The sequence below is a fragment of the Oncorhynchus kisutch genome, linkage group LG2 (genome assembly GCF_002021735.2).
Source record: "Oncorhynchus kisutch isolate 150728-3 linkage group LG2, Okis_V2, whole genome shotgun sequence".
In the NCBI taxonomy this organism is placed as follows: domain Eukaryota; kingdom Metazoa; phylum Chordata; class Actinopteri; order Salmoniformes; family Salmonidae; genus Oncorhynchus; species Oncorhynchus kisutch.
Window position 1 is genome coordinate 40,361,657 of NC_034175.2, and position 22,025 is coordinate 40,383,681.

Here is a 22,025-nt window from a genome sequence, read left to right on the forward strand (position 1 = left end):
CAAGTACTCAACACTGCCACAGAGAGAACAAACAAAGTCCAATGTCGGACAGATCAAGGACACACACTTGAGTTACCTCTCGGTTGTCTACTATGGGGGTTCGAAACAGAGGGGATTCTAAATCACACCACTTCGTTGACTCCTTCAATAACAAAACATATTTGACCAGCAACCAAACCCAGTTGGAGGGAAGTGTTTCAGGTCATCTTGAATGGAGATCAACTCCAATCTCTTACTAGGAACAGGAACACTCCACAAATCATCCACTCCCACAGAGAGCTGTTTAAAATAAGAGCACTCCCTCTCCATAGCCATGTCCCAAATGGTGCCCGATTTCTTATACAGTGCACTGCTTTTGACCAGAGCCCTATGGGCCCAGGTCAAAAGCAGGGAACAGGGTGCCATTTGGGACGCAGGCCTTCTCTATGATCATGTTCAAGGTTTTAAACAGGCTGACTGAAGCAGATCCAATCTAGCATCAACAGAACAAAGTGAGGCTCATGTTCTGAGTTAGAACACACCCCTGTGTGAGGGATGATCCTCACACAGGTCAGACCCATCCCAATGGAAACCATGATCCAGCCTCCCCCACTCGTCTCGACCACCCATAGCTTTCTGTCAGCATCATCTGGCGGTTCCTCACTCCCTACATTCTTTCCCCCCCCTATTCTAAAGTTTGACAAACTGATCCTCAGTGGTTTTTCATTAAAGAGCTCACTATGATAGCAGGAACTGTAAGATGAGTTTGTCTACATGGGTATGGTAAACACAGATTGTTTCAGGGGCAGAACTCTTAAGACTAAATCTCGTGGGAATTCTCTTAAAATACCCAGACAGGATCAGTTTCCCTGACCGATTTGTTTTGTTTATATAAGAAAACGGGCTGACAGAGATCATTGATAAATACACTACCGTTCCAAAGTTTGGGGTCACTTGTAAAATGTCCTTGTTTTTGAAAGAAAAGCAAATTTTTTGTCCATTAAAATATAAAATAACATAAAATTTATCAGAAATAAAGTGTAGACATTGTTAATGTTGTAAATGACTATTGTAGCTAGACAGCCCCTTAGAAAACCATTTTGCAATTATGTTAGCACAGCAGAAAACTGTTGTGCTGATTAAAGAAACAATAAAATTGGCATTCTTTAGACTAGTTGAGTATCTGGAGCATCGGGATTTGTGGGTTCGATTACAGGCTCAAAATGGCCAGAAACAAAGATCTTTCTTCTGAAACGAATTGGTCTATTCTTGTTCTGAGAAATGAAGGCTATTCCATGCGAGAAATTGCCAAGAAACTAAAGATCTCGTACAATGCTGTGTACTACACACTTCACAGAACAGTGCAAACGGTCTCTAACCAGAACAGAAAGAGGAGTGGGAGGCCCCGGTGCACAACTGAGCAAGAGGACAAGTACATCAGTGTCTAGGTTGAGAAACAGACACCTTACAAGTCCTCAACTGGCAGCTTCATTAAATAGTACCCGCAAAACATCAGTCTCAACGTCAACAGTGAAGAGGCGACTCCGGGATGCTGGCCTACTAGGCAGAGTTGCAAAGAAAAAGCCATATCTCAGACTGGCCAATAAAAAATATTAAGATGGGCAAAAGAACACAGACACTGGACAAAGGAACTCTGCCTAGACGGCCAGCATCCCGGAGTCACCTCTTCACTGTTGACATTGACTGGTGTTTTGCGGGTACTATTTAATGAAGCTGCCAGTTGAGGACTTGTAAGGTGTCTGTTTCTCAACCTAGACACTGATGTACTTGTCCTCTTGCTCAGTTGTGCACCGGGGCCTCCCACTTTCTATTCTTGGCAAGTTATTTGTTTCTGGCCATTTTGAGCCTGTAAACGAACCCACAAATGATGATGCTCCAGATACTCAACTAGTCTAAAGGCCAGTTTTTATTGCTTCTTTAAATCAGAACAACAGTTTTCAGCTGTGCTAACATAATTGCAAAAGGGGTTTCTAATGATCAATTAGCCTTTTAAAATTATAAACTTGGATTAGCTAACATAACGTCCCATTGGAACACAGGAGTGATGGTTGCTGATAATGGGCCTCTGTACACCTATGTAGATATTCCATTAAAAAAATCAGGCATTTACAGCTACAATAGTCATTTACAACATTAACAATGTCTACACTGTATTTCTGATCAATTTTATGTTATTTTAAATGGACAGAAAAAACGTGCTTTTCTTTCAAAAACAAGGACATTTCTAAGTGACTTTGAACGTTAGTGTATGATGGCTGCAGAATCTAATACACACATAGAGATCCTATTAAAATAGTAAAGGGGTTATGTCATAAACCCTCAAAGTTCCAGAATGGGGTGAAAATGGCAGCCATATTAGTCAGGGAGAAATCCCAACCAGTCTAACTGGAATGAAATGAAATGAAATGAAATTTGTTACATACACATGGTTAGCAGATGTTAATGCGAGTGTAGCGAAATGCTTGTGCTTCTAGTTCCGACAGAGCAGTAATATCTAACAAGTAATCTGACAATTCCACAACAAATACCTAATACACACAAATCTAAAGGGGTAAATGAGAATATGTACATACAAATATATGACTGAACGATGGCCGAGGGGCATAGGCAAGATGCAATAGAATACAGTGTATGTGATGAGCAATGTAAGATATGTTAACATTATTTAAAGTATAATTATTTAGAGTGCATTGTATGAAGTGACTAGTGATCCATTTATTCAAGTGGCCAGTGATTGGGTCTCAATGTAGGCAGCAGCTTCTCGGAGTTAGTGATTGCTGTTTAGCAGTCTGACGGCCTTGAGATAGAAGTTGTTTTTCAGTCTCTCGGTCCCAGCTTTGATGCACCTGTACTGACCTCGCCTTCTGGATGGTAGCGGTGTGAACAGGCAGTGGCTCGGGTGGTTGATGTCCTTGATGATCTTTTTGGCCTTCCTATGACATCGGGTGCTGTAGGTGTTATGGAGGGCAGGTAGTTTGCCCCCAGTGATGCGTTGTGCAGACTGCACCATCCTCTGGAGAGCCTTGCTGTTGAGGGGGGTGCAGTTGCCGTACCAGGCTGTGAGGCAGGCTGACAGGATGCTCTCGATTGTGCATCTGTAAAAGTTTGTCAGGGTTTTGGGTGACAAGCCAAATTTCTTCAGCCTCCTGAGGTTGAAGAGGCGTGTGGGTGGACCATTTCAGTTTGTACGCCGAGGAACTTACAACTTTCCACCTTCCACTGCTGTCCCTTCGATGTGGATAGGGGGGTGCTCCAACTGCTGTTTCATGAAGTCCACGATCAACTCCTTTGTTTTGTTGACATTGAGTGAGAGGTTGTTTTCCTGACACCACACTCCTAGTGCCCTCACCTCCTCCCTGTAGCTTGTCTCGTCGTTGTTGGTAATCAAGACTACCACTGTAGTGTCGTCTGCAAACTTGACGATTGAGTTGGAGGCATGCATGGCCACGCAGTCATGGGTGAACAGGGAGTACAGGAAGGGGCTGAGCATGCACCCTTGTGGGTCCCCAGTGTTGAGGATCAGCGGGGTGGAGAGGTTGTTTCCTACCTTCACCACCTGGGGGGGGCGGCCCGTCAGGAAGTCCAGGACCCAGTTGCACAAGGCGGGGTCGAGACTCAGGGTTGAGCTTAATGACGAGTTTGGAGAGTACTTTGGTGTTGAACGCTGAGCTGTAGTCGATGAACAGCATTCTTACATAGGTATTCCTCTTGTCCAGGTGAGATAAGGCAGTGTGCAGTGTGATGGCGATTGCGTCGTCTGTGGACCTGCCGGGGCGGTATGCAAACTGAAGTGGGTCTAGGGTGGCCGGTAAGGTGGAGGTGATATGGCGGCAACACAGATTTGTACTTATGCAGGCAAATAAAAGGTAAAGCATGCGATATCAGAAATTGTGTCATGTGATGATTTTCAACCTACAAAATCGTCATAGAATTATAAGGATCAGCCTCCCTGCCCCCAATCCTAACTTTAACCATTAGTGTGGAAAATACAAAACTGACCCAAGATTAGTGTCAACAGGCAGGGAACACAACATGTGAATAGTGCCGAGAAGATACCCCCCCATCATGTATTACAGAGACAGAGCAGAGCTGACAGTCCTCAACATGGGAACTTCAACTTTCCCTCTGCACAAAGTCGGGACCTGTGGTTGGTGCCGTATAACAATACCATTGTCGATAAAGAGCTTTTCAGAAGGATCTGATTTCCATCCTCTTTCCAAAATCAAAACAACCGCCACGTGTTCCAAAGCCAACAGAACATCTGCGAACTCACAAAGTGGTGTGTCTTACAGTGAAACTGTACTCCAAGGAGTTAATTGTACAAAAAAAAAAACAGAAGAATCCCTCGTTAGTATGGTGATAAATACTTGTTACTACATCCAATAACTGTTTTGTGGTGGGCTCCTGGAAACAATCTTGTACGATCAGTTCATTTTATAACGACGAGCATGATTAACTCTGTCCAACTAGTGGAATAACAGCTGGCAGTAACTTAATTATCATGAATTATGAATGGTACCGGAAGGTTAAAGGAGAGCAAAAGTAGTGCACTATTATAGGGAACTAGGGTGCCATTTGGGATGGGCCTAAGGAGTATGGTTGAAGCATTATATTCAAACACCACTTCAGAGTACCGACAAAACAAATGAAAAGGCCAATGCAGTAAAATGTATCCCAAACAGGACACACTGTACCTCCTATGCTTGACACGGCAACATTACCCAATTTGGAAAACCCCAAAACATTAGGACCAGAGTCAAATCATAAATACAGGACTCTTCCCATGTTAGCGCCACCTCAAGTAATGACTGTAGTTGCAACCTGCTTAAATAACACAGTGAGGAGAACATTTGGCTCCTGCGTGTTGTGATGCAGAACGAGAGACACAGGGGGAGAGGGAGAGAGATAGAGCGCGAGAAGGGGAGAGAAAGAGAGAGAGAGAGAGAAAGAGAGCGAGAGCAAGAAAGAGCAAGAGAACACAGTCTGTGTTTAAATAGCAGTTGGTTTCCAGTGTGGCTGTCGGAGCCGTGCCGTCTAAGGGGAACAGGAAATGGTAGTGTCTGAGTTTCCAGAGCTGTGGGGGAACCTGTCCAAGCAGACTGTTTCATCATCATAGGGCTTTTATATAGAAAATAGCTGCTATTTCAGTCACTTCGAGGAGTTTGGGTAAAGACAGAGGAGAAACAGAGGCAAATAACCCACCAAATGATTATCTACAACGCTTGTGACATGCCTTTTTCCAGCTGTTGATTAGTTGAATGAATCATCAACACTTTCCAAGTCAAGCTGTGGTAATCAACTACTGTGTAATCCGTCACTCTTGTTCATCAAAAGGTCATTGCACGCCAAGCAACAGCTCTACAATATGGTAAGATTCAGTGCAAGCATTCCCAATTAATAATCATAACAATACTCAACATCTTCAACAGTTGGATAATGAAAGTACTAAAAGTAAACTAAATCAGGGTCTTCTGAATGCAATGGCTGTTCCAAATACCAGCCTATTTGCTATGGGCCCTGGTCAAAAGTAGTGCACTAACTAAACTCAGCAAAAAAAAGAAAAACGTCCTCTCACTGTCAACTGCGTTTATTTTCAGCAAACTTAACATGTGTAAATATTTGTAAGAACATAACAAGGTTCAACAACTGAGACATAAACTGAACAAGTTCCACAGACATGTGACTAACAGAAATTGAATAATGTGTCCCTGAACATTAAATCAAAAGTAACAGTCAGTATCTGGTGTGGCCACCAGCTGCATTAAGTACTGCAGTGCATCTCCTCTTCATGGACTGCACCAGATTTGCCAGTTCTTGCTGTGAGATATTACCCCACTCTTCCACCAAGGCACCTGCAAGTTCTCAGACATTTCTGGGGGGGAATGGCCCTAGCCCTCACCCTCCGATCCAACAGGCCCCAGACGTGCTCAATAGGATTGAGATCTGTGCTCTTCGCTGGCCATGGCAGAACACTGACATTCCTGTCTTAAAGGAAATCACACATAGAACAAGCAGTATGGCTGGTGGCATTGTCATGCTGGAGGGTCATGTCAGGATGAGACTGCAGGAAGGGTACCACGTGAGGGAGGAGGATGACTTCCCTGTAACGCATAGCGTTGAGATTGCCTGCAATGACAACAAGCTCAGTCCGATGATGCTGTGACACACCACCCCAGACCATGACGGACTCTCCACTTACAAATCAATCCCGCTCCAGAGTACAGGCCTCAGTGTAACGCTCATTCCTTCGACGATAAATGCAAATCTGACCATTACTCCTGGTGAGACAAAACCGTGACTCGTCAGTGAAGGGCACTTTTTGCCAGTCCTGTCTGGTCCAGCGATGGTGGGTTTGCACCCATAGGTAACGTTGTTGTCGGTGATGTCTGGTGAGGACCTATTGCGGACAGTCTGAGCACTGATGGAGGGATTGTGCGTTCCTGGTGTAACTCGGGCAGTTGTTGTTGCCATCCTGTACCTGTCCCGCAGGTGTGATGTTCGGATGTACCGATCCTGTGCAGGTGTTGTTACACGTGATCTGCCACTGCGAGGACGATCAGCTGTCCATCCTGTCTCCCTGTAGCGCTGTCTTAGGCGTCTCACAGTACGGACATTGCAATTTATTGCCCTGGCCACACCACCAGTCCTCATGCCTCCTTGCAGCCCTCCTAAGTCATATTCACGCAGATTAGCAAGGACCCTGGGCATCTTTCTTTTGGTATTTTTCAGAGTCAGTAGAAAGGTCTCTTTAGTGTCCTACGTTTTCATAACTGTGACATTAATTGCCTACAGTCTGTAAGCTGTTAGTGTTTTAACGACCGTTCCACAGGTGCATGTTCATTAATTGTTTAATGTTCATTGAACAAGCATGGGAAGAAGTATTTAAAACCTTTACAATGAAGATCTGTGAAGTTATTTGGATTTTTACAAATTGTATCTGAACGACAGGGTCCTGAAAAAAGGGACGTTTGTTTTTTGCTGAGTTTAGATAAAAGGGTGGGTTGTGGGGCATGGTATATGTATAACCCTGCTTTTGAGAGCCGAGTAGACAGTTTTGACCCCCCACAGAAAATAAAGAGCATTATTTAGAGGTCCCTTTACATCAGATAGCTGCAAAGATTAAACATGGGGTCCTGGATTAAAGTCGTGCACTATATTTGGAATAGCATGCCATTTGGGACATAGATTTGGAGGCTATACGGTAGATAGGAGCTGGCATGACATGTTGGGTCTAAGCTGCAGCAGATGTGACCGGACCCGTCCATCTCATCTCGGCTGCGTCCCAAATAGCCCATACTCTGGGCAAAAGTACTGCACTATGTAGAGAACAGAGTACCACTTGGGACACAAGCCTTCATCTCATCTCTCCTCGACACCATCTGCAGGGTATTAGGTCACCTCCACCCCCGGGTGGAGGTGACCTAATACCCTGCAGATGGTGTCGAGGAGAGATGAGATGAAGGCTTGTGTCCCAAGTGGTACTCTGTTCTCTACATAGTGCAGTACTTTTGCCCAGAGTATGGGCTATTTGGGACGCAGCCGAGATGAGATGGACGGGAACTGTTGCTAAGGGATCTCCAGGTCGGCCAGTAATGAGGCCATGCGGAAGGGTACAGGGTACACACGTTAAACAATGGTCAGGGTCATATTCATTAGTGCACACCGTCGCAAAGCATTCTGCAATGGAACCCAAAAAACACGTTTTTAGTACTGGGCAAGTCCCTCACTGTTTCTGTCCGTTTTCTTCCAATTTAGTTTATTTTTAAATTATATTATGGTTCATAAGAAAGTCTGGGAGTCCATTGAAGAACAAATGTAACACATAGGCCTATAAGTTATATATAATTGACAGACTGACTGTATTCATACTTAACTGAAATGGAACTAGGCCTATAAGACAATTACAGTAGACAGGGTATCCATGAGGGGGGAAAATATCAACGCCCTATTATTTTTTACTCCTGTAGTACTCAGGATGTTTCGGAGACTAGTGTTGACCTCATTTTGAATGTCAGCCGAGCGCTGCCTCATAAAGACACACGCCTGTTGCATAGTCATGTCAACACAGCCTCACTCACTCTCCTACAGTCAGGCAATATAAAATTACTTACAGACCTGGGTTCAAATTGAAATCTTGATCATTTCCTTTAGCCTGCCTAGAGAGCAGGCTTTACACCAGGGGCAGTCAACTCAATTCAGTCGGACGATTTTTGTCTCAAGCCGATGGTCGGGGGGCCGAAACATAATTAAAAGAAGTTGTACGAAGCAAATTGACCACAAATAAGCCCAAAAATAGATTGTATTAGAAAATAACATTTCACACCTTGATTACATTAAAGACAGATTTCCTATAATTCAAAGAAGTCTTGGTGATTTACATTTGGTTTTTTAGCAAAAACCACAATCCTCTCTGGTTTACATTGTTGGGACTTTTCTAAAATCGGTTCCACGGCAAAAGGCCAGCTTAACCAAGCACAGATGCAGTATTTGAATTGATTTAAAATAGTATTTCAACCAAAGTCTGCGTATACACTCAGTTGAACTAGGTGCATAGCGTAGACCAGACATAAGCCATTATAGGGGTTGATCTTTTGCAACCCTGCCTTGAGCCAGAGCCATAAAGATCCTATAATTCAACACTATTTGATCAGTTTCTCGAAGGAAAATCTTCCCGACCAAGACGGATGTTTTTGTTGTTGTTGTCATCACGTTGCTAGGATACAAAGACCCACTCCAGAGAGATGCAACTGGACCTTCAGAACGTCAGTAAGTCAGTCCGTACTCATCTCACGGAGGCAGTTAACTTAATAGCCTGCTTCCTGTGTCGACTGGCCCAGCCAGAGCTCACAGTTTAACCGGCAGTCTGCTCTACTACTGGGACGTGGGGGAAGGAACTCCCTTTCGACACAGCAATGTGCTTTTGCTCCGTTAGCCATCTGACTCTAGCCACATTAACACATCTCGTGTGACTACAATACGACTCCCATGAATGATATTGCCTATGTGGTGACATACGGTATATATATATATTTCTCTACTTTTGGTGAATATGTGGAGGCTATATATATATTGCCATGTACAGTTTGGACTCTCGCATGTGTGACTTAGACATTAGAATTACAATCTTAAAAAGTCGAAGATCAAGCAAACCATAAAATCAATAGATTTTGCAAAAAACAGCACAGTAGACATCTGGCGGGACACATTTTAAAATGACAAATGATCCGTAGCCTATCCAAAACCCTCTCTAAATGTCAAAGAAGGTCTTTCAAATGTTCTGAGCTACTTTGGGAGAAAAGCTAGGGTCTGGTTACTTACGCGACTGCTCTCCTTGAAAAGTTTAAAGCTCATCCACTTGGGCATGGTGTCTCTTTGCTCTGCTCTCTCGGTCTGTGCTGCAGAGTTAAGCTCAGTTCAAGCTCTTTCCTTTGATTGGCTGAGCCAGACAGGGAGACAGGCAGTGTGTTATGACCCTGTCGTCTCTACTACTCATAGAAAGCCTGTGGTTGAGGTCTTCACGGGTCCCAACCGGGTACGAAATCCTGTTGTTGACCCTTGACAGAAGGGCTTCCGTTTGATTGTCATTGGGTCTCGGGTCTATCAACTGTATATACCAGAGACCCGATGACAATCAAACAGGACCCAACACGGACCAAAGGGTCAACGTTCGGCTCGGGTCCAGGTTAATCGGGTCCTACTTGGACCCATGAAGACCTCTAGCACAGGCTTACTATGAGTAGTAGAGACGACGGGTCACAACACACTACTGCATGTGTGCACCCAACCAAGGATCAGCAGAGCCTAGAGCATATTTATTTCATGCTAATAAAGGTGAATTTATTGTCTTATAGAAGGCCTAGCCAACATATAAAGACCCATTTGTTAAGCAGAAGAGCATCTTGGGGGGCAGGGGTAGCAGCATGTGTGTGTTGTGGAGAGAGAAAGTGTGTGTCTGAGAGACAGAGGGAGAGTGTGGCATATATTCCTGCAGCACAGCGAAGCCCAAATGGAACCACAGCTGTCTTTCCTGCACACATACAGAGAAAGAGATAGAATGAGAGAGAGAGAGAGAGACAGAGAGAGAGAGAGAGAAAGAGAGAAAGAGAGAAAGAGAGAGAGAGAGAAAGAGACAGAGAGAGAGAAAGAGAGACAGAGAGAGAGAGAGAAAGAGAGAAAGAGACAGAGAGAGAGAAAGAGAGAAAGAGACAGAGAAAGAGAGAGAGAGAGAGAGAGAGAGAGAGACAGACAGAGAGAAAGAGACAGAGAGAGAAAGAGAGACAGAGAGAGAGAGAAAGAGAGAAAGAGAGACAGAGAGAGAAAGAGAGAAAGAGAGACAGAGAGAGAAAGAGAGAAAGAGAGACAGAGAGAGAGAGACAGAGACAGAGAGAGAGAAAGAGAGAAAGAGAGAGACAGAGAGAGAGAGAGAGAGAGAAAGAGAGAGACAGAGAGAGAAATAGAGAAAGAGAGAGACAGAGAGAGAAATAGAGAAAGAGAGAGACAGAGAGAGAAATAGAGAAAGAGAGAGAGAGAGAGAAATAGAGAAAGAGAGAGAGAGAGAGAGAGAGAGAGAGACAGTGACAGAGAGAGAGACAACCCTCATCTCCCATCCGAGGAGCACGAGGCCAGTCTCATGACTCGCGGAAACAGCGGTGGCGATTGGAGAACAGCTTCATTATATGGTGAGCCGGGGATGAAGGAAGGGGATAATAGATTTGATTTAGTCAACATACAGTAATGAAGAGAGGCACAGCCTTGGTTTAGGGAGTGAGCCGACAACACATCCATGTGATGATGTGCAGCATGAGGGACAGAGGACAAACACACCCGTGTGAACTGGTTTCCTAGCTGCTGTCTTTGTAATTGTTCGCCATATATACACTGCACATGAGTTGGAGACAGACGGCAGCAAGACAAGCCCAGGAATGGCAAATGGCACCCTATTCACTATACAGTGCGCTCTCTTTGACCAGGGCCCACAGGAAATAGGGTGTAATTTGAGAGGCAGACTAGCCGTTCCATCTCCATGCAGGGAGAAAACAAATCCTCCCACAGTGACAGTCACAGCAGGGTGGTCGGGTGGGAGCAGGGATGTCGTGTCTCTCTGCGTCTGTGCGGAGTGGCTAACTGTCAGCTTGGACCAGACGACGCTGGAAGGGCTCAGAGAGACCACAAAAGCACCAGGAAAAGAGTAATTTCCAACACAAAAACAGTCTGTGGAAAAATTTACATGGCTCGCCCTGAGGAAAAAATATCAAGAGAAAAAAGAAAAAAACCTGACAGTCAGTCGGTGACACTTGGCGGCTCAAATTAGACCGGGTTTGGTGTTAGGAACTTATTTTGGGGGAATTCTATAGCCAGCCTTCCCTTGGCTATTCATAACAGCATGCAGCATTGGAATATAGCTTAAGGAAATTGCAATGAACTATAAGGGAGCTCCAGCACTGAGAAATGTCTTTCTGTTTAAAGCCTTCCAAAGAGCAACAAGACAACCCTCCCACCTTGAGAAGGAATGAAATAATATTGTTTAGTTGTGACATCCTCCACCGAAAGAGAAAGCAACAAACACATTCGGCTGTTCTATAAACTTCCCTCAAATCACACCTATTCATCACAAGCTCAACGAGGATTTGCCTGTCACTCTGTTAGGGCATTTCTAGAGCCCAGTTTATCTTTCTGCTGTATGTGGCAGAGTGACATTTAGCAAAGTGTGGGCGTACTGTGTGAAAAGGTCACAGGGCGTCACAATGGACTGGCCAGGCCACGCTCTCTCTCCCTGCATGCGTCCCAACTGGCACCCTATTCCCTATTTAGTCCATCGGGCTCTGGTTAAAAGTAGTGCACTATATAGGGAATAAGGTACCATTTGAGAGTTTGGGGATGCAGCTTCTCTCTCTCTCTCTCTCTCTTTCGTACACCACTCTCCACCCTCCAGAACAGAGGGGAAAACGGGACCCCAGGCCAAGACACCCAAGCCTGACAGAAGGCTGGAGGACCCAGCTGCAGTGGCGTTGAGCCCAGAGAGAGAGGGAGCGGGTCATAGGGAGGGAAATCTTCCAAAAGTTAAGACAACAACCAGCTTCACAACAACAGTTGAGTTCCTACCCAACTACAATGCAGATAAGACAGGAGTAAAGCCCCGCCTTATCTCAGCTCACTGGTCACCATGGCAGCACCCACTCGCAGCACGCGCTCCAGCAGGTATATCTCACTGGTCACCCCCAAAGCCAATTCCTCCTTTGGTCGTCTTTCCTTCCAGTTCTCTGCTGACAATGACTGGAACGAACTGCAAAAATCTCTGAAGCTGGAGACTCATATCTCCCTCACTAGCTTTAAGCATTAGCTGTCAGAGCAGCTCACAGATCACTGCACCAGTACATAGCCCATCTATCTACCTACCTCTTCCCCATACAGTATTTATTTATTTACCTTGCTCCTTTGCACCCCAGTATCTCTACTTGCACATTCATCTTCTGCCGATCTACCATTCCAGTGTTTAATTGCTATATTGTAATTACTTCGCCACCATGGCCTATTTATTTCCTTAACTTACCTCATTTGCACTCACTGTATATAGACTTTTTGTTTTATTTTGTTCTACTGTATTATTGGCTGTATGTTTTGTTTATTCCATGTGTAACTCTGTGTTGTTGTATGTGTCGAATTGCTACGCTTTATCTTGGTCAGGTCACAGTTGCAAATGAGAACTTGTTCTCAACTAGCCTACCTGGTTAAATAAAGGTGAGATAATAAATACATTTGAAAAACACATGACAGATCTTACAACCCCTGGCTAGGTATTTAACATCTCAGCTAAAAACATAATAGATAAAGCAATCTGACGCCCGACTGCACAGTCGATGACGTGGAACGCAACCACTGGTTGATTGACGCGATGCAATGTACATGTGCAGGAACTCAACCATATTGTCCATCAGTCATGCAAACTACTGCCGGTAGCTAAATTTAACAACTAATTATCGTGGATGCTGTCACTACTGGCCTACATAGACAACTCAAGGTAAGAGGAATTTTACCCAAACATGTAAATTAGATGAACCCTCCCTTTAACTCTCACACACCATTGTTTTTTTTCAAGAGCAAATTAGGAATCAAATGTATCCTTACATTGATTTCAAACAGTTCTTCGTATGTTGCATGAGGGCACATGCCTGCACAAAGCCTGAACAGACGTTTCATCATTTCACATGATTGTTGTTCCATCTAACCTACTGGGGAGCCTCAGCTCTAATGGCAGGTCACAGCCCCTGCTTGGAACATAAGAGGCCAGGGAAACCCCGATTGTCAATCAGCTGTCCATGGTGACCCACAGGGGGGAGGAGCTAGGAAGGAGCCAATCAATGTCAGCATAATTTCAAGAAAGTACATATCAGATATTAAAGTCATTAATATTTCACACTTATTTGCTTGATATTGTGTATGGTAAATATTGAATATGTAGGACTTATTGCTGTAGGCCTACAGGGAATAAAGAAGATGTTTAGGGTTCATGTTCATAAAGAATCTCAGGATTGGAGTGCTGATCAGTTTTGCCTTTTAGATCACAATGAATAATATGGATATGGGGGACCTGATCCCAAATCAGTACTTATACTTGAGATGTTCTCCTACCTTATCACTGTCCACAGTGTTCTGAGAAGTCCTAGAAGCGATGGAGATAGTGTCTGGCTGGCTGCTGCCGTCACCCTGGCTGTCTGCATCCTCACCAGCATCCCTGGATCCACACACACACACACACACACACACACACACACACACACACAAGTTAGAGGTGAAGTGTCTTCTCTCTGTCTGTCTTGATGTTTCTTGAAGAGGATGTACAGTATCTTATCTTCAGCCATCCAGAACAAATGAAATAGAATGAGTCACACTGATCTATGAAATATATGAACAGAGATTAGACTAAAACAAATGTGGGAACTTTATAAATACGCCTAGTGCCAGTGTTGCTTACGTGGGTGCCTGCCATAGCCCGAGTGGATAGGGAGAAGGGCAAAGTTGCCCCTAGACACTGGTCAGTTTAGCATGTTCCCCACTAATGGTTAAGGTTAGGATTGGGAGAGAGGAAGCAGATCCTAGATCTGTACCTAGGGGAAACGTCAACCTGGAGTGGAGTGCTGGGCCTACTCACCTCTTGCTGTTGTTGCGTGGCTTGGCCGGGGTTTTGGGCATGTGGATGGGCTCCTTCAGCGCCCCCTTGAGGTGGATGATCCTCTCCTGGATCACCTCCCGGATGTTCTTGATCCACTCCTGCTTTGCTTCAATACTGGACGCCTGGGGAGGAGAGTGAGACGCATCACATTGATTGATCTTTTTTTTATCCTCTGGCCTCTGGCAAGAGAAGGTGTTGCCAAATAAAGGAGAGAATGATGCTTTCTGCAAGGCATGGCCCTTACAGCCCCAGTCTTTAGGAAGGCTATATGTCACTTTTGTCACATGTCACTTTTTATTATGTGTGGGTATTTATAACTTTTTATTAGTGTGGGTATGGCATTGTGGTAAATGACCTAAAGCTACCTTTCACCCTGTACTGAAACTGATCTTGGATCAGCACTCCTACTCTGTAATGCTTTCGAGATCAGCAAGGAGCATAGACCTACCTTGAGGACAGTCTTGTTGTCAGATGAGGGGGTCCTTCCAGCCCAAAGAGCAAACTTACAGGGGTCCCCTTCAATGTGCTCCGTCACGCCCAGCTCTGATGTCTGGATAATGGAGAAGAACAAAATGTCAAGTCTTGAACCTGCTTTTTATGACTTGGAACCTTCCAAATCATCATGTGTTCAGTATACCATTGAATATCATAAAAACGATATACTATAACTGTAACTATATATCATAAAAACTAATAGCAATGTTCCCTTTTCTGAAAAGGAATTTAAGAGGCACATTAAGATACAGTCATAGTAAATCCCATCCTACATTCCTCTATGTCCCTGTCACAGTAGGTTGGTGGCACCTTAATTGGGGAGGACGGGCTCGTGGTAATGGCTGGAGCGGATTTCCATGTGTTTGATGCCATTCCATTCGCTCTGTTCCAGCCATTATAATGAGCTATCCTCCCCTCAGCAGCCTCCACTGGTCCTGGCTGGGGATGTGTCCCAAATGGCCACCCTGTTCTCTATATAGTACACTACTTCAGACCAGGGCCGACAGGGCTCTCACTATAAAGGCAATAGGGTGCCATTTGGTGCGCAGCCTGGACACGTCTCTTCAGCAGGTCCTATGATTGTAGGTCCCGTCTCTGCCTGGCCGGGCTCATCCTCTCTCCCCTGGCATTCTCTGCCTCTGACCCAATTACGGGGGCTTACTAGTGCTCTTCCATGTCGTCCCTAGGAGGGGTGCGTCACGTCGTGCCAGGCTTTTTTCTCTCCGCCATACTCGACATGAGTGGGTTGAGTCACTGAGATGATCTTCCTGTCCTGTTTTACCCTCTGCCTCGTGCGGTGGAGGAGATCTCCGTGGGCTATACTCAGCCTTGTCTCAGGGTAGTAAGTTGGTGGTGTGTTGATATCCCTCTAGCCATGTGGCGGATGTGCTTTGGAAAAGTGGGTGGTGTTATATCCTCACTGGTAGGCCCTGTCCGGGATTATCATTGGACAGGATTTTTCACTCACTCACTCACTCACTCACTCACTCACTCTCTCACTCTCTCACTCTCTCACTCAAACTCTCAAACTCTCAAACTCTCAAACTCTGAATGCTTGGCTATGAAAAGCCAACTGACATTTACTCCTGAGGTGCTGACCTGTTGCACCCTCTACAACCACTGTGATTATTTTCGTCTCTCTAGGTTTCTAGGTTTTTAGGCTAGCTTTCTGTAACAAGCACTTTGTGACATTTGCTGATGCAAAAAGGGCTTTATAAACACATTGAATTTGATTTGATTTGGAACAGTCGTTATTGGACACGCACATAATGCATATTCATAATTCATGCACAGTGAGAGGAAGCTGTAATTTCCATTACCATCTGCTCTGAGTTTCACGTATTCAACACCTGGCTCTTTGTATTCTCCCTCCCCAGCTTCCTCTAAAACACCCTGAATATACTGTAGCCTATTATACAAGCGGGCAATTAACACCTACCCACCCACACACACACACACCACAGTCCAGTCCTGCTTACACATAATGTACATTTGAGTCATTTAGCAGACACTCAATTGAGAGAGACTTTTTTTTTCAAATAAGAAGGCTAGAATATCGACATAAAATGAACATTGTACAAATCGTAGCACTAGAATAGCACAAATACTCTTGCACCCCTCCAACACGCCCGCGCGCGCACACACAATCGGGGCTTTATACATCTCAGCCAGCAAGCCAAGGCTGGACGCAGATCAAAGGGAATTGGATGGCTAAGCTCTCGGCCCACAGTGTGGAGAAAACGTCTCCACTGGCTAAAAGCACCTGCCCTTCCGATCCAACTCCCCGGGAGTCTCTGGGACACATGCAAAGCATCACATCCTTCCAGTATTATTAGGTTCACAGCTTGGCCAGCTGGATGATACATGATCCATATGAAAACATCAGTGCTATCTTGAGCGGAATTCCCTTGAAAAGCTGCAACTCCAAACGACTAGATGACCAGTCTCATTCCACAGATGTGTCAAGTCAAGTGCAGATGCATTTCTTCCAAATTGACCTCAGACTTTAACTTTAACTACAGAGCAGGTAGGGAGGAGAGGAGAGGAGAGGAGAGGAAAGGAGAGGAGAGGAGAGGAGAGGAGAGGAGAGGAGAGGAGAGGAGAGGAGAGGAGAGGAGAGGAGAGGAGAGGAGAGGAGAGGAGAGGAGAGGAGAGGAGAGGAGAGGAGAGGAGAGGAGAGGAGAGGAGAGAAAGAGAAGTTGGGAAAGAAAGAGGCTAGGAAACGAGTCCAGTCCTAAGTCCTACCAGCAGTTTGTTCTTGAAGGCGTATTTGGTACGTCCGGCCGAGTCCTTGATCTCCTTGCTGAACACCAGGGAGATCTCGAACAGGAAGAGATGACGGTCCCGGCCCTTCCGGATCAGAGACTTGGGATCCCACACCTGGAAGGTGTCCTGGATGAACAGCTCTCCCTGCACGTCCAGATTCTCATCGAAACCTGCCGGAGATAACATGGCTCTTTAAATACAGCGACGCATTACAGACAGTAGAGTTGGGGTCAATTTGAATTGAATTAATTTGATTTATTATGATTGAATTTTTTATTCAATTAATTGCTTCTCCTTTTGAATTGATTGAGAAATCGTTGAAAATAGACAGCATTTTATTTTGCGATTACTGAATTAGTAATGTCAGTTTACTTCCTGAATTGTCGGACTTCAATTCCAATTGCCCCCAACTCTGACAGAGAGACAACAACCTTACAGCTCTATACTTGTCTACTAGATAGTGTTATTCAATGCTGTGCAGGTCTTACTGCATATTTCCCCACTGTCCCTTAAAGGGATGAGGTCAGTTAGTTTACTTCCACATGAATTGATGGAACACCCTAGCTAAGGAATTTTCGAGAGACGTTTTAAATAGAATGCAGCACACAGGCCTCCCTCCTGCTGTACCTTCCAGCATGGCGACGTGCATGGCGTCGTTGGCCCTCTTGGGGACACTAAGCATCACCTCCAGGCCGTCCTTAATCTCCCCCTTCCCCTCCTCACAGCAGGTCAGCAGCTCCTGAAACATGGCATTTGGACAATTTTCATCCGTTCCAGTGCGTTGATTGGGTCGCTAAGTGTACAGTTCCTGGCATGCACGTTGAACACAGAACAACAATTTTCCCAGCTGGTTATTTTTTTTATTATAACATAAGAGGCCTAAGAACAGTAATTTTGAGAAGAGATGTCTGGGAATTGTTTCAACGCTATTTCTTATACCAGACACTGTAAAGGGGCTCTCTGTATGCAAGATACCGCTTGCATCCTAAATGGCACCCTATTCCGCAAGTGCACCATATAGGATAGGGCATAGGGTGCCATTTGGGACGCACACCTAAGATACTACGTGATGAGATTCAGACACATCACTAAGTGCTACTATGAACATATAACACAGAGCTAAGGGGCCAACACACAAGCAGGGGAATCGGACATCTCTTGGCAAGTCCTTAATGAGATTGATAAGAAAACCCACGTGTACATACTGATGAGATAGAGAGGAAGCGACAGGGGCGGGGAGGAGGGAGGGAGAGGTGGAGGGAGGGGAGAGAGGGAGTGAGAAGGAAGAGAGAGAGAGAGCGAGAGAGAGAGAGAGAAAGAGAGAGAGGGGAGGGGGTAGAAGGGGAAGAATGCTTTGATGTTCCATATTTCCTGGGGGAAGTGGCCTGGATGATAAGAGGCCCAGTTTCCTCCTTGTCCAAATCACAAATGGCACCCTATAACCTATATACAGTCATGACCAGAATTATTGGCACCCTATAACCTAATTACAGTCATGACCGAAATTATTGGCACCCTTGAAGATGAACCAAAAAAATTATAATAAAATAAATAATACAAAATACTGAGCTACATTGTATCAAAAAAATAAAAAACATTCTATTGATACAAATGCTCAGAGAAAAATATTTTATTTAACAACTCATCTTTTTCAAAATGATTGACACCCGTTTTTAATACTCTAGCACCCTCCCCTGCTAGGGTAACGGCCCTGAGACTTTTCTAAAATGTTTAATGGGATTGGATAACACATTGGGAGGGATCTTAGACCATTCCTCCATACAGAATCTTTCCAGATCCTTGATATCCTTCGTCTGCGATTATGAACTACCCTCTTCATTTCAAACCACAGGTTTTCAATGGGGTTCAAGTCCAAAGACTGAGATGGCCATTGCAAAATGTGGATTTTGTGGTCAATTATCCATTTCGTTGTGGATTTTGATGTGTGCTTCGGGTAACTGTCTTGCTGGAAAATCCACTTGCGGCCAAGTTTCAGCCTTCTGGCAGAGGCAACCAGGTTTTTGGTTAAAATGTCCTGGTACTGGGTGAAGTTCATGATGCCTTTGACCTTAACAAACACCCCAGGACCAGTGGAAGCAAAATAGACCCATAATATCAATGATCTACCACCATAGTTTACAATAGGTATGGGGTTATTTGCATCCTTCTTTCAACCCAAAATCCACCACTGGTGTGCGTGGCCAAAGAGATGTATTTTCATTTGGGAATGTTCCCTACCTTGAGGAGAAGCTGGTACTTAGTGATCCTCTGCACTGGCTTGATAAGGTACGAGGAGATGGAGTTAGCCAATCCGTGTCGCTGCTGGATTTCCTGCACACAGAATTTACGACATCATGGTGACTGAAACATATTGACGTTGACATTGAGATACTTTAATGTGTTCATAGCCTATAATCATGTGTTCGTCCCAAGTGGCACACTATTCCCTATGACTATATAGTGCACTACTTTTGACTGGAACCCAATGGCCACTGTGCACTGTAAAGTAAAGAGGGTGCCATTTGGAACGGAAGCCATAAGACTGCGCACTGGAATGCAAAGAGACAAATGGCAGTAAGTAAGCAGAAAAAATATGACTCTTGTTTAGCACTGAAATAAATGGCTCATTGGCACCACCTACAGGTAGAAGAGGACAGAGAACTCATACACTTACATCGAAGAAGCATCCAGCATGCTCCAAGATGAGTTGGCTGGAATCCGGTTTGTTTTTACAGTAATTGACGTACATGTGGAATTTATCAGCCTGAAAAAACAGTATGGGAAAATCCTGTCAAATTCAAATGACTGAGCATCTATGTTCTCCCATGCATATGTGTCTTTCTATAAACTAGGGTACCTGTGAGCCTTTCTTATAAGCTATTACAAGGTCATTCATAATAATCAGCCTTTTCTTATGTGAATACATTAAGACATAAAGAGGGAACATAGATACATTCAATATAATTCATTAGCTGAATCAAAACCTGTTTTAAACCCTTTCTCATGCCTGGAGTCTTCACAGATTAGCCAGAAATCGTGTGACATTAAAACACAAACTTCCTTTCCTTACATTTTTTATACTGTTGTTTGTCTTGTAACATTTAACAATTGACGCATTTCACAGTTGAATTACACATTGAACTTGATGCTGTAATATTGCTGTCGGACACTTTTTTTTTGCGCACGGCGATCTCGGAAGTGACCTGTAACCTCGTAACATTTCGTATCTCCCTGTGTTACGGTGTGATAACGCATGTCCAAAATATCGTATGTGGTTGCAAAATTCGAATGCTTCCAACAGAAAGCGTGACTTGACCATCATTAATAAAACTGGATGGTGTTCTTCAATAATTCATGCGTATCATTGTTTGAGGCACAATTCATGTCCAGCTGCACTGTAGGACGTTTCTGTAATTTCAACAGCAAAACACTGTAGAATGCACGGTAAAATACCGTAAACGTGTTTTACAGCATTATTGCTGTAGATTGCACTGTGTTATGGGTAAATTGCAACAAAAAAAACACTGTTTAAAAAATATATATAATTATTTAACCTTTATTTAACTAAGAAAGTCAGTTAAGAACAAATTCTTATTTACAATGACAGTCTACCCCCGGCCAAACCCTAACCCGGACGACACTGGGCCAATTGTGCGCCGCCTTATGGGACTCCCAATCACGGCTGGTTTGTGATACAGCCTGGAATCGAACCAGGGCCTGTGGTGACGCCTCCAACACTGAGATACAGTGTCCTCCTCATCCCTGTCCGATCGATTCCCTCAGCCCTCAGCTGTGCGACATATGTCATTGTTTTTCAGGCCAGGAGTGTCCATATACCTGCTCCCCGCTAACCATTTGCATAATTTAAACAACATTGTTCCATAATATTGTTACAGTATTAGTAAACCTGTTCACTTTACCAGTAGTATGCAAACATTTGGTGGCACAGACAGTGTGGTCAAATAATCTGCGGAATTGTGTAGGCTATAGCAATGTTGTATTAGTTACCTAGGCATTTGACCTAGGTGTATCTAGCGGTCTTATTTGTATTTGTACTATGCCTCAACTGATTTCTGAAACTATATTGGATATCTGCTGTAGGTTTGAATCAACCCAAGATGACGAACCCTGAAGATGGGACAAAGTGCATGACAAGGTGGCCCAGAGGAAGCCAGCTGTTCTCAACCCAATACATTGCCCCATTCTTCCAAGAGCTCGCTTCCAGTGAGCTAAGTATACACACCCACATACATACAACACCAGCGTAATATGCCTCTTGTCGCCCGTCTTTTCATCCACAGAGTAACAGCCCTGGTGCTGTCGCTCTCATTCCAGTCTTTATTTTTCAAATGCTTGTCCTAATTAAGGGTGAGAAGAGCTTAACAAATCAGAACTGAGGGGGATTGTCATGGAGCCCTTGGAGGACACCTGATGCTGAGCTGACTTCTACTTCCTGGTTGCTCTCCTGCCTCGGAACCCCCTTACCCCGAATAGAGTTGCCCCTGATCATAGATCTAGGATTGTACCCAATCCATATTTGAATGCTATCTCCCTCTCTCGCTTTGTCTCTCTCTCCACCACACCCCAAACACACAGGCACTCAATGTAGTTTTTAGATTAGTATTGCAATAATGCTCTTATTTGGTTGCATATGTGTTAACTGTTGTTACTTCTATTGACAATTCTGTTGTTACCAATTTGAATAAATGTATTTTATGTAAAAATGTATTGTTATTTTTACATTTAGATTTCAGGGAAAATGTCAATGTAAATTTACAGCATTACCCTGGCACCAGATTTTCCAGCTTAAATGTCACGCCCTGGCCGTAGAGAGGTTTTTATTCTCTATTTTGGTTAGGTCAGGGTGTGACTAGGGTGGGCATTCTAGTTTCCTTATTTCTATGTTGGTGTGGTTGATTCCCAATCAGGGGCAGCTGTCTATCGTTGTCCCTGATTGGGGATCATATATAAGTTGTCATTATCCTTTTTGTTTTTTTGGGGTCTTGTTTTCTGTTTAATGTTTGTACCTGACAGAACTGTTCGCTTTCGTTTTATTTTGTTTGAGTGTTTTTTGATAATAAAAATCATGAACACT

At 44.3% G+C, this 22,025-nt stretch overlaps 1 protein-coding gene across 2 annotated transcripts in view; it reads right to left on the reverse strand.

The window, feature by feature from the left end:
- LOC109865868 (kalirin) overlaps positions 1-22,025 on the reverse strand; it is a 260,858-nt gene that overhangs the window by 45,578 nt on the left and 193,255 nt on the right. For both annotated transcript variants that reach the window (XM_031794240.1, XM_020454357.2), the window contains exons 27-33: positions 19,605-19,694; positions 19,169-19,261; positions 17,558-17,669; positions 16,910-17,100; positions 14,619-14,720; positions 14,150-14,292; positions 13,630-13,732 (exon numbers count right to left, since the gene is read on the reverse strand). In XM_031794240.1, coding sequence (XP_031650100.1) covers positions 13,630-13,732; positions 14,150-14,292; positions 14,619-14,720; positions 16,910-17,100; positions 17,558-17,669; positions 19,169-19,261; positions 19,605-19,694 — 834 coding nt within the window. The remainder of the gene's footprint in view (positions 1-13,629; positions 13,733-14,149; positions 14,293-14,618; positions 14,721-16,909; positions 17,101-17,557; positions 17,670-19,168; positions 19,262-19,604; positions 19,695-22,025) is intronic.